Source organism: Myotis nattereri (assembly GCF_964212035.1).
Source record: "Myotis nattereri genome assembly, chromosome: X".
In the NCBI taxonomy this organism is placed as follows: Eukaryota; Metazoa; Chordata; class Mammalia; order Chiroptera; family Vespertilionidae; genus Myotis; species Myotis nattereri.
The window spans coordinates 146078170-146094454 of NC_138078.1; the positions used below are offsets into that span (position 1 = coordinate 146078170).

Below are 16285 nucleotides of genomic sequence, written 5' to 3' on the forward strand. Positions count from 1 at the left end.
GGACACAGAGCATGACTCAGAGCAGAGGAAGGGTCCCTCTCCGCGTGGAGCCAGCAGTCTCTCTACAACCCAACCTCTGGGCCCCCCACAGCTCTTGGTCTGGGCCATCAATGATTTGTAAAATAAATCATCAGAGTCCTGAAGTTGGAGGTGTGAGTCTGAGTGGGACTGAATAAAGAGCCGTGGTAGGAGGGGTGTGCAACGGTGCCTGTGGTTCTCTGGTGATGGCGTGTCACCCTTCATGATAGTGGGTTATGATGTGCAAGTATAAGAGTGTACTAGTATGTGAGACCACGTGTGCCAGCAACCAGGGTGTATGATATGGCGTGTACATGCACACATCATGGGCAGAGACTGTGTAGTGGCCGACTGCTCTGTGAGGTGGTGACCATGGGGGTGAGGTTCTGAGAGATGGTGTGCACGACATGAGGCAACTGTGAGAAACGGGGCACCAGTGACTGTATGAGAGGACGTGGGGGTATGTGTGCAACGGGGTGTGCTGAGGCAACATGTGAGTCTATGCTCATGTGATTGTGCACCATGCAGGGTGGTTCTGAGGCGGTGCGACAGCATGTGTACCAGGCACAGCATTTGCTCAATAAACATTTCCGGGATGCTCACCAAGGGCTGTGTAGGACGGAATGTGGAGACCTAGCAGTGTGACCTGAGGTACTGCGTGTCAGGAGGTCTTTGTGGGTCTGGCAAGGGCAGCACTTGTGTGCAAGCACGTGTATGTGAGCGTATCGCACATCCTGTGCCCTGTCACAGTGCCTCCGAGTGGCTGACAGCGTGAGCAGCTCTGTACACTTGTTTGTGGAGGTATCAATATATACAATTTCAGTCTGTAAGTTAGGGACCCACCTCCAGGGGACAGAAGACATGTTCAGGACAGGAACGGGAGGCCAAGATTGGGGCTGGAAAGACAGCCAGCAAGAAGGGCAGAAGGCCAGTCTGGGACCGTGGGGTTGTCCATGGGCCCTCCTGACACTCATCTCTTATCTCTCTCAGCCCAGCTCGGCCTGCAGCCCTGTGGGAAATGGTAGAGAAGGAGGGGGAGATTAGGAGTACAGAATAACCTCTAGGGGGAATATTTAGACCCCGGGGGGGATCTCCCCACAGTGCCAACTCCCTCCCCAACACACCCCTTCACCTGGGTGAACTGCTCCCCCTAAAGTGGAATCTGTTCTTCCATGGAACAAACCCTCACATCGGAGCATGCGTGGAGTCAGGTGACATCCTAACCCAGACAGGTTAAGCGTCTCTCCCAAGGCCACACAGCTGGTGGCACAGGGCTGAGCCAGGCTCCGTGGTGTAGCCTCCACCCTGCAACCAGCACCGTTTCCTGAGTGCTCACTGTGGTCAACAACAGCTGGAAGGCTCAGGTGCTTTCCTTCATGAACACCTGAAAAAATACTCTAGTCCGGCTGGTGTGGCTCAGTGGTTGAGCATCAACCCATGAACCATGAGGACATGGTTGGATTCTTGATCATGGCACATGCCCAGGTTGCAGGCTCGAACCCCAGTGAGGTGCATGTAGGAGGCAGCCGATCCATGAATCTCTCTCATCACTGATGTTTCTATCTCTCTCTCCCTCTCCTTTCCTCTTTGAAATCAATAAAAATATGTGTGTGTGTTTGTTTGTTTTTTTTTTAAAGAAAGCCCCATCTTTAAACTCTTTGGGAATCCTGATTAAGTTCAGGAGCCTTGCTTACATTGTTGACAATGGCCCCGGATGTCACTTTGCACAACAATCCCTACCTCACGCCCCACCCCGCAGAGTCCACAGGAACCTGTGATCCAACTCTCAACATGAACCACAGTCTTGAACTTACATGGAAAATCCTTTCCTGAACCTGTGGTGAGGCGCCTGTCCTGACCCCCTGCTTTAAGTCCAGACCTCATCCTATACAGGCATCTACAGCCTCACCTGGCACAGGACGCCCTGCCCAAACACTGTACAGCAAGTATGTCAAACTTGTGGCCCGCAGGCCGCATGCACCCACAACAAATATTGTTGCAGCCCAGCCAATATAACGGTATGTAAGAAACGTTTTAATAAAAATTTCATAACCTACCAATGGCATATTTCACAGACCTAGAACGAACTCTCCAAAAATTCATCTGGAATAAAAAAAGACCCCGTCGCCGAAACCGGTTTGGCTCAGTGGATAGAGCGTCAACCTGCGGACTGAGAGGTCCCGGGTTCGATTCCGGTCAAGGGCATGTACCTGGGTTGGGGGCACATCCCCGGTGGGGGATGTGCAGGAGGCAGCTGATTGATGTTTCTCTCTCATCGATGTTTCTAACTCTCTCTATCTCTCTCCCTTCCTCTCTGTGAAAAATCAATAAAATATATTTTTTAACAACAACAACAAAAAAAGACCCCGAATAGCTGCAGCGATCCTGAGAAAGAACAAAGCAGGTGGGATCTCAATACCTGATATCAAGCTGTATTACAAAGCCACTGTTCTCAAAACTGCCTGGTACTGGCACAAGAACAGACATACAGATCAATGGAATAGAATAGAGAGCCCAGAAATCGACCTGAACCAATGTGCTCAATTAATATTTGACAAAGGAGGCGAGAACATACAATGGAGTCAAGACAGTCTCTTCAATAAATGGTGTTGGGACAATTGGACAGATACATGCAAGAAAATGAGACTAGACCACCAACTTACACCATACACAAAAATAAACTCAAAATGGATAAAGGACTTAAATGTAAGACAGGAAACCATAAAAATACTAGAGGAATCCAAAGGCAACAAAATCTCAGACATATGCCAAAGCAATTTCTTCACCGATACAGCGCCTAGGGCACTTGAAACTAAAGAGAAAATGAACAAATGGGACTACATCAAATTAAAAGCTTCTGCACAGCAAAAGAAACCATCAACAAAACAAGAAAGCCCACTGCATGGGAGAACATATTTGCCAATGTTATCACCGATAAGGGTTTAATCTCCAACATTTATAAGGAACTCATACAACTTAACAAAAGGAAGATAAACAATCCAATCAAAAAATGGGCAAAGGACCTAAATGGACACTTTTCAAAAGAGGACATTCAGAAAGCCAAGAGACATATGAAAACATGCTCAAAGTCACTAATCATCCGAGAGATGCAAATCAAAACAACAGTGAGGTACCATCTCACACCTGTCAGACTGGCAATCATCAACAAATCAACAAACGACAAGTGCTGGAGAGGATGTGGAGAAAAAGGAACCCTCGTGCACTGCTGGTGGGAATGCAGACTGGTGCAGCCACTATGGAAGACAGTATGGAGTTTCCTCAAAAAGGTAAAAATGGAATTCCCATTTGACCCCGTGATCCCACTTCTAGGAGTATATCCCAAGAAACCAGAAACACCAGTCAGAAAGGATATATGCACCCCTATGTTCATAGCAGCACAATTCACCATAGCTAAGATCTGGAAACAGCTTAAGTGCCCACCAGTAGATGAATGGATTAGAAAACAGTGGTACATCTACATGATGGAATACTATGCTGCTCTAAAAAGGAAGGAACTCTTACCATTTGCAACAGCATGGATGGAACTGGAGAGCATTATGCTAAGTGAAATAAGCCAGTCAATGAAGGAAAAATACCACATGATCTCACTCATTTATGGATAATAAAGACCATTATAAACTTATGAACAAAAATAGATACAAAGGCAGAGCAGCCTCGAACAGACTGGCAAACTACAGCGAGAAGGCCGGGGAGGGTTGGGGGGCAGGAGGCAGGGGGGTAAGAGATCAACCGAAGGACTTGTATGCATGCATATAAGCATAACCAATGGACATAAGACACTGGGGGGTAGGGGAGGCCAGGGGATTGTCAAGGGCGGGGGGAAAAAATGGACACATATGTAATACCCTTTGTAATACTTTAAGCAATAAAACAATTAAGGAAAAAATTTTCATAACTTAATTTTTAGAATATCCTGTTATACATAACTAGAGGCCGGGTGCACAGGATTTGAGCACTGTTGGGGGGTGTGGCCTGTGGGGATCAGCCTGCTCATCCCAGTCTGCAGAGTGGCTGTGGACCCACCCTCTGAGTGGCTGCTCCCTGGTCTGGCATCTTCCGTGGCGCTGGAGCACTAGCTTCTCCAGGGGACCCGGTCAGGGCCAGGCTCAGGGACAATAGCACTGAGGCGGCCGAGTAGGCCTCAGTCCCACGGTGGCCATGAACCTACCTCCCAGCCTCCAGTCAGCCAAGCAGCACTCCCACTGTGGTAGTGCACGGACTCCCCAGGGGGCAGCTCCTGCGTTGAGCGTCTGCCCCCTGGGGGTCAGTGCATGTCATAGCCACTGGTCGACTGGTCGTTCCACCATTCGGTCTCTGGGCTTTTATTATACAGGATTATGAATACCGAACTACAACATTCACTAATGACTGATTACTATAATTGTGTTGCATTCATTTTCCTTACGTACCTTATGTGCAGGTGCACCATTTCTCTCCACTGATACTAGCAGCACATATTTTAGCGGCCGGTTGCCACATCATTAGTCTTGTACTGACTTGTTTGGTGTGCATAACAGGAAATATTTTGCTTTCAGAGAAGAAGAAAAATAGATTTGCATTACGCTTATAAATTTGTGCAGTTATTCAGTGTCTGGTAAGTTAATGTTCAAGAAAAAATATTACTTTTTCTTAAAATGTTCTATTATTTTATGTTAACAATGACTCATTTAATTCAACCCTTTGTAATCAGCATGTCTCTATCGAAATAATCCTACGTTCCTATGAAAATTGAAGGTTTTGTGTGTTTTTTTTTGCGGCCCACATAAACTTAAACCTTGTTTATTTGGCCCGTGATAGCCTTTGAGTTTGACATACTTGCTGTACAGGGCTTACTGACCTAATCCTGTCCTTACTCCATGGCCTACAGGAAGCCTAGCCTATAACAGTGCTGGAGCCTATAACCGAATTCTGCAGAAACCTTTCCCTGACTTCCAACAGAAATCCGTAACTTGACCCGTTTCAGGAATCTCGGATCTGATCGTTCATAGGAACCCCTAAACTTGCCCTCTGGAAACACCCTCCTGACCCTGTATAGGAAGCCCTGATGTGACTCCCTCTGACAGCCTTGGTCTGGAAGCCTTGCCCTCACCTTGTACAGGAGCCACTGTCTTGACTGTGGCTAGTGGCCACCACATGAAACAGCGTAGCTCTGGGGAGTCTACAGAATCCTGTAGCAGGCACTGCTATAGGCCTTTCAACCCTGCTCCCCTTTCTTCCTGACTCACTCACTTTCCCAGCCTCCCTTGCAATGACAGGTGGACATGTGACAGTTCTGATCAATCGAGTGAGCAGAGTGGCATATGCAACTTCCAGGCCTGGCCCATAGGAACCTCTCATGGGCCCTCTTATGAGCACTGGCTGGTGTTCTCAGTGGTTAGAGCATGGGCTTGTGCACCGAAGGGTCTCGGGTTTGATTCCCAGACAAGGGCATGCAGCTGGGTTTAGGTTGGATCCCCAGCCCCAGTTGGAGCACATGCAGGCAGCGGCTGCACTGGCTATCCTGGCAGGGTTCCATGTTGCTGGGGTTGCCATGGAGACCCATAGCTAGGGTAGAATCTCACAAAGAAGCCATCTTAGAAATGGCCAGAAGCCTTCACGAGGCTATGTGGGTCACGTTCCCTGTGTATGTGCAGACCTGGGAACGTACATCCCCAGACTGCCTCATTGGGAATGAATACGGTAAGGAGGTGGGGGTGACCCTAGTTGAGTGGCCCATGGGGCTCCACAAAGTTATGCTAAAAGCCCATTGGGAAAAGGCTGCTGGTGACTGCAGCTGCCAGAGTGACCAGTGGGGCTCAGACCCAGGAGTCACCCAATGGCCAGCAGCTGCTCTGGCAACCTATGGGAAGGAAGGTGGGAAGGCTGGCCACCATGTGGGGCTGTTGGGAATCACTGCATCTTGAAAGCAGGATGGCTTCAGACCTTCTGTTCCCTTCTTTCTTCCTTCCCATACCCACCCACACCCCAAACAGTCTTCCAGGTTAATGCATGCCTCTGCTGTCTGGAGGGGACCCCAGGAGGCTCAGCATACACCAGCTGGGCCTATGGCAGCACGGGACTGTACCCTCCCGCAACTGTGAGCCCCACCTGGGAGTACATCGATCCCCAGGCCTTAGAAGATTCCTATGCAAGAGGCACCTTCCTAGAGAACATCAGGACACAGCGACTGCGTCCGGACCTGTTGGCGCTGGGGCCTGCGGTGCCTTCCTCCATCCCTGTCCCCAGCAGTGCCTACGGGCCCCCCGACTTTCCTAGGAGCTTCTTTCCTCCAACCAGAAGCACCCCCAATCCAGCGGTCTATTCCTCCCCCAACCTCCAAGGAACCCTACCCCTGTCCACCTGTGGTGAGGCTCCCCCAAAGGGACAGGGAGGTTGAGGAGGGGGATGGGGTCCAAGGCAAAGTTGGGCTGAGCCTGGTCCCTCTTGCCCCCTGTCCACCTCACCAGAGCCCTGGGATTGTGCGCCATGCAGGGTGGTTCTGAGAAGGTGTGACAGCATGTGTACCAGGCACAGCGAAAGTCCGGCAGAGCGAAAGTCCGGCAGAGCGAAAGCCGCTCCACAGTGCCACCTGTGCAATGCCGGTGGTCAGACGATGACTAGGCAGAACAAGCCCCAAAGGCGCCGGGTAAGAGCCCAGGCCGGCCTCCCCTCACCCAGGTACTCTGTTCTCACTCCGGGCAGGGATCTCTGCCCTCACACTCTATGAGAACCCACATGCCCCCTCCCTGCCCCATCCACTCAGGGACCCAGCTCTGTACTGGAGTGTCTACCCTCAGCCCACCCTCGGGCTGCAAGCAGGCACGCCGTCCACTCCCTGCACAGCAGTTTTCATCCTTGGCTACACACTGGGATCACCGTGGGGCCCTCCCGAGATGGGTTGATTTACTTGGTCTGGGGCGCTGCCTGGGCATCAGGATTGTTTTCGACTCCCCAAGTGAGTCCAATGTCCGCCAACGCTGAGAACCACTGATGAAGCACCCCACGCCATTTGGAAAGCCCCGGGACAGGAGGCCATGTCCTCGCCCCTCAGAGCACCCTCAGTCTATGCCTTGTCCAGGAAGCCCTGCCTGCACCCTGACCCTCACCTCCTGGGTCCTCCACCCACCAGTGCACTGACCCTCATTTTCTTGCTGCCCCCAGAAGGTCAGCAAGCGGGCAGGTGCCCAGTGCACCAACTGCCAGACAACCATCGCGGCAGTGTGGCGGCTGAATGCCAATAGAGACCCCGTGTGCAATGCCTGCGGCCTTTATTACAAGCGACACCAGGTGTGCCCTGCCTCTTGGAGCCTGCCCCCTGCACCCCCATCCCGCTAACCTGGCCTTCCTTCTCCTTTTCCTTTCCTGTATTCTTCCTATCTCCCTTTCTCTCTTCTCCCTGTTATTCTACTCCCTCCTCCTTCCCTATCACCCTTCTCTTCTCTACACCTTCATCTCCTCCCTGCCTGTCTTTTCCCTCCTGCTCCCTTCTCTCTCCTCCATTTCTCATTTCCTTCCCCCTCCCCTCCAGCCATCAGCTAGTCCTATGGCTAGAGGCTCCCTCAGCCTTTCCATTGCTTAGGGCCTCACAAGCTCATGACTCCTTAGGGCATTATCTGGGCCACAGCTGGGGCCTGCTCCCCTAGTCCTTGACCCAGTTCCTGACTCTGAAGGAGTGGGGTGGAAAGGGTGTCCCTGGTGGAGACACAGAGGCAGATGTCTGAGGTCGGGGAACACTCATGGCCTCTCTTTCATCAGGTGAACCGACCACGGACCGTGCAGAAGGGTGGTATAAAGTCTAGAAAACCCAGGCCATCACAGAAAGAAAAGAAGCCAGTGTCAAGCCTGGGAGGCACTGGACCAGGTGATGCTCCGGCTGGTGGCTTCATGGTGGTGGCTGGGGGCAGCGATGGTGGGAATTGTGGGGAAGTGGCCTCAGGCTTGACATTGGGCCCACCTGGTACTGCCCATCTCTACCAAGGCCTGGGCCCCGGGGTGCTGTCAGAACCTGTCAGTCACCTCATGCCTTTCCCCGGGCCCCTGTTGGGTTCACCCACAGGCTCCTTCCCCACAGGCCCCATGCCTCCCACCACCACCAGCGCTGTGGAGGCACCACTCAGCCCATGAGGACACAGAGCATGACTCAGAGCAGAGGAAGGGTCCCTCTCCGCGTGGAGCCAGCAGTCTCTCTACAACCCAACCTCTGGGCCCCCCACAGCTCTTGGTCTGGGCCATCAATGATTTGTAAAATAAATCATCAGAGTCCTGAAGTTGGAGGTGTGAGTCTGAGTGGGACTGAATAAAGAGCCGTGGTAGGAGGGGTGTGCAACGGTGCCTGTGGTTCTCTGGTGATGGCGTGTCACCCTTCATGATAGTGGGTTATGATGTGCAAGTATAAGAGTGTACTAGTATGTGAGACCACGTGTGCCAGCAACCAGGGTGTATGATATGGCGTGTACATGCACACATCATGGGCAGAGACTGTGTAGTGGCCGACTGCTCTGTGAGGTGGTGACCATGGGGGTGAGGTTCTGAGAGATGGTGTGCACGACATGAGGCAACTGTGAGAAACGGGGCACCAGTGACTGTATGAGAGGACGTGGGGGTATGTGTGCAACGGGGTGTGCTGAGGCAACATGTGAGGCTATGCTCATGTGATTGTGCACCATGCAGGGTGGTTCTGAGGCGGTGCGACAGCATGTGTACCAGGCACAGCATTTGCTCAATAAACATTTCCGGGATGCTCACCAAGGGCTGTGTAGGACGGAATGTGGAGACCTAGCAGTGTGACCTGAGGTACTGCGTGTCAGGAGGTCTTTGTGGGTCTGGCAAGGGCAGCACTTGTGTGCAAGCACGTGTATGTGAGCGTATCGCACATCCTGTGCCCTGTCACAGTGCCTCCGAGTGGCTGACAGCGTGAGCAGCTCTGTACACTTGTTTGTGGAGGTATCAATATATACAATTTCAGTCTGTAAGTTAGGGACCCACCTCCAGGGGACAGAAGACATGTTCAGGACAGGAACGGGAGGCCAAGATTGGGGCTGGAAAGACAGCCAGCAAGAAGGGCAGAAGGCCAGTCTGGGACCGTGGGGTTGTCCATGGGCCCTCCTGACACTCATCTCTTATCTCTCTCAGCCCAGCTCGGCCTGCAGCCCTGTGGGAAATGGTAGAGAAGGAGGGGGAGATTAGGAGAACAGAATAACCTCTAGGGGGAATATTTAGACCCCGGGGGGGATCTCCCCACAGTGCCAACTCCCTCCCCAACACACCCCTTCACCTGGGTGAACTGCTCCCCCTAAAGTGGAATCTGTTCTTCCATGGAACAAACCCTCACATCGGAGCATGCGTGGAGTCAGGTGACATCCTAACCCAGACAGGTTAAGCGTCTCTCCCAAGGCCACACAGCTGGTGGCACAGGGCTGAGCCAGGCTCCGTGGTGTAGCCTCCACCCTGCAACCAGCACCGTTTCCTGAGTGCTCACTGTGGTCAACAACAGCTGGAAGGCTCAGGTGCTTTCCTTCATGAACACCTGAAAAAATACTCTAGTCCGGCTGGTGTGGCTCAGTGGTTGAGCATCAACCCATGAACCATGAGGACATGGTTGGATTCTTGATCATGGCACATGCCCAGGTTGCAGGCTCGAACCCCAGTGAGGTGCATGTAGGAGGCAGCCGATCCATGAATCTCTCTCATCACTGATGTTTCTATCTCTCTCTCCCTCTCCTTTCCTCTTTGAAATCAATAAAAATATGTGTGTGTGTTTGTTTGTTTGTTTTTTAAAGAAAGCCCCATCTTTAAACTCTTTGGGAATCCTGATTAAGTTCAGGAGCCTTGCTTACATTGTTGACAATGGCCCCGGATGTCACTTTGCACAACAATCCCTACCTCACGCCCCACCCCGCAGAGTCCACAGGAACCTGTGATCCAACTCTCAACATGAACCACAGTCTTGAACTTACATGGAAAATCCTTTCCTGAACCTGTGGTGAGGCGCCTGTCCTGACCCCCTGCTTTAAGTCCAGACCTCATCCTATACAGGCATCTACAGCCTCACCTGGCACAGGACGCCTTGCCCAAACACTGTACAGCAAGTATGTCAAACTTGTGGCCCGCAGGCCGCATGCACCCACAACAAATATTGTTGCAGCCCAGCCAATATAACGGTATGTAAGAAACGTTTTAATAAAAATTTCATAACCTACCAATGGCATATTTCACAGACCTAGAACGAACTCTCCAAAAATTCATCTGGAATAAAAAAAGACCCCGTCGCCGAAACCGGTTTGGCTCAGTGGATAGAGCGTCAACCTGCGGACTGAGAGGTCCCGGGTTCGATTCCGGTCAAGGGCATGTACCTGGGTTGGGGGCACATCCCCGGTGGGGGATGTGCAGGAGGCAGCTGATTGATGTTTCTCTCTCATCGATGTTTCTAACTCTCTCTATCTCTCTCCCTTCCTCTCTGTGAAAAATCAATAAAATATATTTTTTAACAACAACAACAAAAAAAGACCCCGAATAGCTGCAGCGATCCTGAGAAAGAACAAAGCAGGTGGGATCTCAATACCTGATATCAAGCTGTATTACAAAGCCACTGTTCTCAAAACTGCCTGGTACTGGCACAAGAACAGACATACAGATCAATGGAATAGAATAGAGAGCCCAGAAATCGACCTGAACCAATGTGCTCAATTAATATTTGACAAAGGAGGCGAGAACATACAATGGAGTCAAGACAGTCTCTTCAATAAATGGTGTTGGGACAATTGGACAGATACATGCAAGAAAATGAGACTAGACCACCAACTTACACCATACACAAAAATAAACTCAAAATGGATAAAGGACTTAAATGTAAGACAGGAAACCATAAAAATACTAGAGGAATCCAAAGGCAACAAAATCTCAGACATATGCCAAAGCAATTTCTTCACCGATACAGCGCCTAGGGCACTTGAAACTAAAGAGAAAATGAACAAATGGGACTACATCAAATTAAAAGCTTCTGCACAGCAAAAGAAACCATCAACAAAACAAGAAAGCCCACTGCATGGGAGAACATATTTGCCAATGTTATCACCGATAAGGGTTTAATCTCCAACATTTATAAGGAACTCATACAACTTAACAAAAGGAAGATAAACAATCCAATCAAAAAATGGGCAAAGGACCTAAATGGACACTTTTCAAAAGAGGACATTCAGAAAGCCAAGAGACATATGAAAACATGCTCAAAGTCACTAATCATCCGAGAGATGCAAATCAAAACAACAGTGAGGTACCATCTCACACCTGTCAGACTGGCAATCATCAACAAATCAACAAACGACAAGTGCTGGAGAGGATGTGGAGAAAAAGGAACCCTCGTGCACTGCTGGTGGGAATGCAGACTGGTGCAGCCACTATGGAAGACAGTATGGAGTTTCCTCAAAAAGGTAAAAATGGAATTCCCATTTGACCCCGTGATCCCACTTCTAGGAGTATATCCCAAGAAACCAGAAACACCAGTCAGAAAGGATATATGCACCCCTATGTTCATAGCAGCACAATTCACCATAGCTAAGATCTGGAAACAGCTTAAGTGCCCACCAGTAGATGAATGGATTAGAAAACAGTGGTACATCTACATGATGGAATACTATGCTGCTCTAAAAAGGAAGGAACTCTTACCATTTGCAACAGCATGGATGGAACTGGAGAGCATTATGCTAAGTGAAATAAGCCAGTCAATGAAGGAAAAATACCACATGATCTCACTCATTTATGGATAATAAAGACCATTATAAACTTATGAACAAAAATAGATACAAAGGCAGAGCAGCCTCGAACAGACTGGCAAACTACAGCGAGAAGGCCGGGGAGGGTTGGGGGGCAGGAGGCAGGGGGGTAAGAGATCAACCGAAGGACTTGTATGCATGCATATAAGCATAACCAATGGACATAAGACACTGGGGGGTAGGGGAGGCCAGGGGATTGTCAAGGGCGGGGGGAAAAAATGGACACATATGTAATACCCTTTGTAATACTTTAAGCAATAAAACAATTAAGGAAAAAATTTTCATAACTTAATTTTTAGAATATCCTGTTATACATAACTAGAGGCCGGGTGCACAGGATTTGAGCACTGTTGGGGGGTGTGGCCTGTGGGGATCAGCCTGCTCATCCCAGTCTGCAGAGTGGCTGTGGACCCACCCTCTGAGTGGCTGCTCCCTGGTCTGGCATCTTCCGTGGCGCTGGAGCACTAGCTTCTCCAGGGGACCCGGTCAGGGCCAGGCTCAGGGACAATAGCACTGAGGCGGCCGAGTAGGCCTCAGTCCCACGGTGGCCATGAACCTACCTCCCAGCCTCCAGTCAGCCAAGCAGCACTCCCACTGTGGTAGTGCACGGACTCCCCAGGGGGCAGCTCCTGCGTTGAGCGTCTGCCCCCTGGGGGTCAGTGCATGTCATAGCCACTGGTCGACTGGTCGTTCCACCATTCGGTCTCTGGGCTTTTATTATACAGGATTATGAATACCGAACTACAACATTCACTAATGACTGATTACTATAATTGTGTTGCATTCATTTTCCTTACGTACCTTATGTGCAGGTGCACCATTTCTCTCCACTGATACTAGCAGCACATATTTTAGCGGCCGGTTGCCACATCATTAGTCTTGTACTGACTTGTTTGGTGTGCATAACAGGAAATATTTTGCTTTCAGAGAAGAAGAAAAATAGATTTGCATTACGCTTATAAATTTGTGCAGTTATTCAGTGTCTGGTAAGTTAATGTTCAAGAAAAAATATTACTTTTTCTTAAAATGTTCTATTATTTTATGTTAACAATGACTCATTTATTTCAACCCTTTGTAATCAGCATGTCTCTATCGAAATAATCCTATGTTCCTATGAAAATTGAAGGTTTTGTGTGTTTTTTTTTGCGGCCCACATAAACTTAAACCTTGTTTATTTGGCCCGTGATAGCCTTTGAGTTTGACATACTTGCTGTACAGGGCTTACTGACCTAATCCTGTCCTTACTCCATGGCCTACAGGAAGCCTAGCCTATAACAGTGCTGGAGCCTATAACCGAATTCTGCAGAAACCTTTCCCTGACTTCCAACAGAAATCCGTAACTTGACCCGTTTCAGGAATCTCGGATCTGATCGTTCATAGGAACCCCTAAACTTGCCCTCTGGAAACACCCTCCTGACCCTGTATAGGAAGCCCTGATGTGACTCCCTCTGACAGCCTTGGTCTGGAAGCCTTGCCCTCACCTTGTACAGGAGCCACTGTCTTGACTGTGGCTAGTGGCCACCACATGAAACAGCGTAGCTCTGGGGAGTCTACAGAATCCTGTAGCAGGCACTGCTATAGGCCTTTCAACCCTGCTCCCCTTTCTTCCTGACTCACTCACTTTCCCAGCCTCCCTTGCAATGACAGGTGGACATGTGACAGTTCTGATCAATCGAGTGAGCAGAGTGGCATATGCAACTTCCAGGCCTGGCCCATAGGAACCTCTCATGGGCCCTCTTATGAGCACTGGCTGGTGTTCTCAGTGGTTAGAGCATGGGCTTGTGCACCGAAGGGTCTCGGGTTTGATTCCCAGACAAGGGCATGCAGCTGGGTTTAGGTTGGATCCCCAGCCCCAGTTGGAGCACATGCAGGCAGCGGCTGCACTGGCTATCCTGGCAGGGTTCCATGTTGCTGGGGTTGCCATGGAGACCCATAGCTAGGGTAGAATCTCACAAAGAAGCCATCTTAGAAATGGCCAGAAGCCTTCACGAGGCTATGTGGGTCACGTTCCCTGTGTATGTGCAGACCTGGGAACGTACATCCCCAGACTGCCTCATTGGGAATGAATACGGTAAGGAGGTGGGGGTGACCCTAGTTGAGTGGCCCATGGGGCTCCACAAAGTTATGCTAAAAGCCCATTGGGAAAAGGCTGCTGGTGACTGCAGCTGCCAGAGTGACCAGTGGGGCTCAGACCCAGGAGTCACCCAATGGCCAGCAGCTGCTCTGGCAACCTATGGGAAGGAAGGTGGGAAGGCTGGCCACCATGTGGGGCTGTTGGGAATCACTGCATCTTGAAAGCAGGATGGCTTCAGACCTTCTGTTCCCTTCTTTCTTCCTTCCCATACCCACCCACACCCCAAACAGTCTTCCAGGTTAATGCATGCCTCTGCTGTCTGGAGGGGACCCCAGGAGGCTCAGCATACACCAGCTGGGCCTATGGCAGCACGGGGCTGTACCCTCCCGCAACTGTGAGCCCCACCTGGGAGTACATCGATCCCCAGGCCTTAGAAGATTCCGATGCAAGAGGCACCTTCCTAGAGAACATCAGGACACAGCGACTGCGTCCGGACCTGTTGGCGCTGGGGCCTGCGGTGCCTTCCTCCATCCCTGTCCCCAGCAGTGCCTACGGGCCCCCCGACTTTCCTAGGAGCTTCTTTCCTCCAACCAGAAGCACCCCCAATCCAGCGGTCTATTCCTCCCCCAACCTCCAAGGAACCCTACCCCTGTCTACCTGTGGTGAGGCTCCCCCAAAGGGACAGGGAGGTTGAGGAGGGGGATGGGGTCCAAGGCAAAGTTGGGCTGAGCCTGGTCCCTCTTGCCCCCTGTCCACCTCACCAGAGCCCTGGGATTGTGCGCCATGCAGGGTGGTTCTGAGAAGGTGTGACAGCATGTGTACCAGGCACAGCGAAAGTCCGGCAGAGCGAAAGTCCGGCAGAGCGAAAGCCGCTCCACAGTGCCACCTGTGCAATGCCGGTGGTCAGACGATGACTAGGCAGAACAAGCCCCAAAGGCGCCGGGTAAGAGCCCAGGCCGGCCTCCCCTCACCCAGGTACTCTGTTCTCACTCCGGGCAGGGATCTCTGCCCTCACACTCTATGAGAACCCACATGCCCCCTCCCTGCCCCATCCACTCAGGGACCCAGCTCTGTACTGGAGTGTCTACCCTCAGCCCACCCTCGGGCTGCAAGCAGGCACGCCGTCCACTCCCTGCACAGCAGTTTTCATCCTTGGCTACACACTGGGATCACCGTGGGGCCCTCCCGAGATGGGTTGATTTACTTGGTCTGGGGCGCTGCCTGGGCATCAGGATTGTTTTCGACTCCCCAAGTGAGTCCAACGTCCGCCAACGCTGAGAACCACTGATGAAGCACCCCACGCCATTTGGAAAGCCCCGGGACAGGAGGCCATGTCCTCGCCCCTCAGAGCACCCTCAGTCTATGCCTTGTCCAGGAAGCCCTGCCTGCACCCTGACCCTCACCTCCTGGGTCCTCCACCCACCAGTGCACTGACCCTCATTTTCTTGCTGCCCCCAGAAGGTCAGCAAGCGGGCAGGTGCCCAGTGCACCAACTGCCAGACAACCATCGCGGCAGTGTGGCGGCTGAATGCCAATAGAGACCCCGTGTGCAATGCCTGCGGCCTTTATTACAAGCGACACCAGGTGTGCCCTGCCTCTTGGAGCCTGCCCCCTGCACCCCCATCCCGCTAACCTGGCCTTCCTTCTCCTTTTCCTTTCCTGTATTCTTCCTATCTCCCTTTCTCTCTTCTCCCTGTTATTCTACTCCCTCCTCCTTCCCTATCACCCTTCTCTTCTCTACACCTTCATCTCCTCCCTGCCTGTCTTTTCCCTCCTGCTCCCTTCTCTCTCCTCCATTTCTCATTTCCTTCCCCCTCCCCTCCAGCCATCAGCTAGTCCTATGGCTAGAGGCTCCCTCAGCCTTTCCATTGCTTAGGGCCTCACAAGCTCATGACTCCTTAGGGCATTATCTGGGCCACAGCTGGGGCCTGCTCCCCTAGTCCTTGACCCAGTTCCTGACTCTGAAGGAGTGGGGTGGAAAGGGTGTCCCTGGTGGAGACACAGAGGCAGATGTCTGAGGTCGGGGAACACTCATGGCCTCTCTTTCATCAGGTGAACCGACCACGGACCGTGCAGAAGGGTGGTATAAAGTCTAGAAAACCCAGGCCATCACAGAAAGAAAAGAAGCCAGTGTCAAGCCTGGGAGGCACTGGACCAGGTGATGCTCCGGCTGGTGGCTTCATGGTGGTGGCTGGGGGCAGCGATGGTGGGAATTGTGGGGAAGTGGCCTCAGGCTTGACATTGGGCCCACCTGGTACTGCCCATCTCTACCAAGGCCTGGGCCCCGGGGTGCTGTCAGAACCTGTCAGTCACCTCATGCCTTTCCCCGGGCCCCTGTTGGGTTCACCCACAGGCTCCTTCCCCACAGGCCCCATGCCTCCCACCACCACCAGCGCTGTGGAGGCACCACTCAGCCCATGAG

At 51.5% G+C, this 16285-nt stretch overlaps 2 protein-coding genes across 2 annotated transcripts; both read left to right on the plus strand.

Annotated features, from left to right (window-relative positions):
* Window positions 1-11: 11 nt before the first annotated feature.
* Window positions 12-8142, plus strand: LOC308511944 (erythroid transcription factor-like; the record flags this gene model as incomplete). Its single annotated transcript, XM_081081760.1, has 3 exons — window positions 12-32; window positions 7180-7305; window positions 7774-8142. The coding sequence occupies 3 exons, from the start codon at window positions 12-14 to the stop codon at window positions 8140-8142; spliced, it is 516 nt and encodes a 171-aa protein (XP_080937886.1).
* An 11-nt stretch (window positions 8143-8153) lies between these two features.
* LOC308511945 (erythroid transcription factor-like) lies at window positions 8154-16284 on the plus strand (the record flags this gene model as incomplete). The annotated part of the gene is made up of 3 exons (XM_081081761.1): window positions 8154-8174; window positions 15322-15447; window positions 15916-16284. 3 exons carry the CDS (start codon window positions 8154-8156, stop codon window positions 16282-16284), a joined length of 516 nt encoding a protein of 171 aa, XP_080937887.1.
* Between the last annotated feature and the right edge of the window lies 1 nt (window position 16285).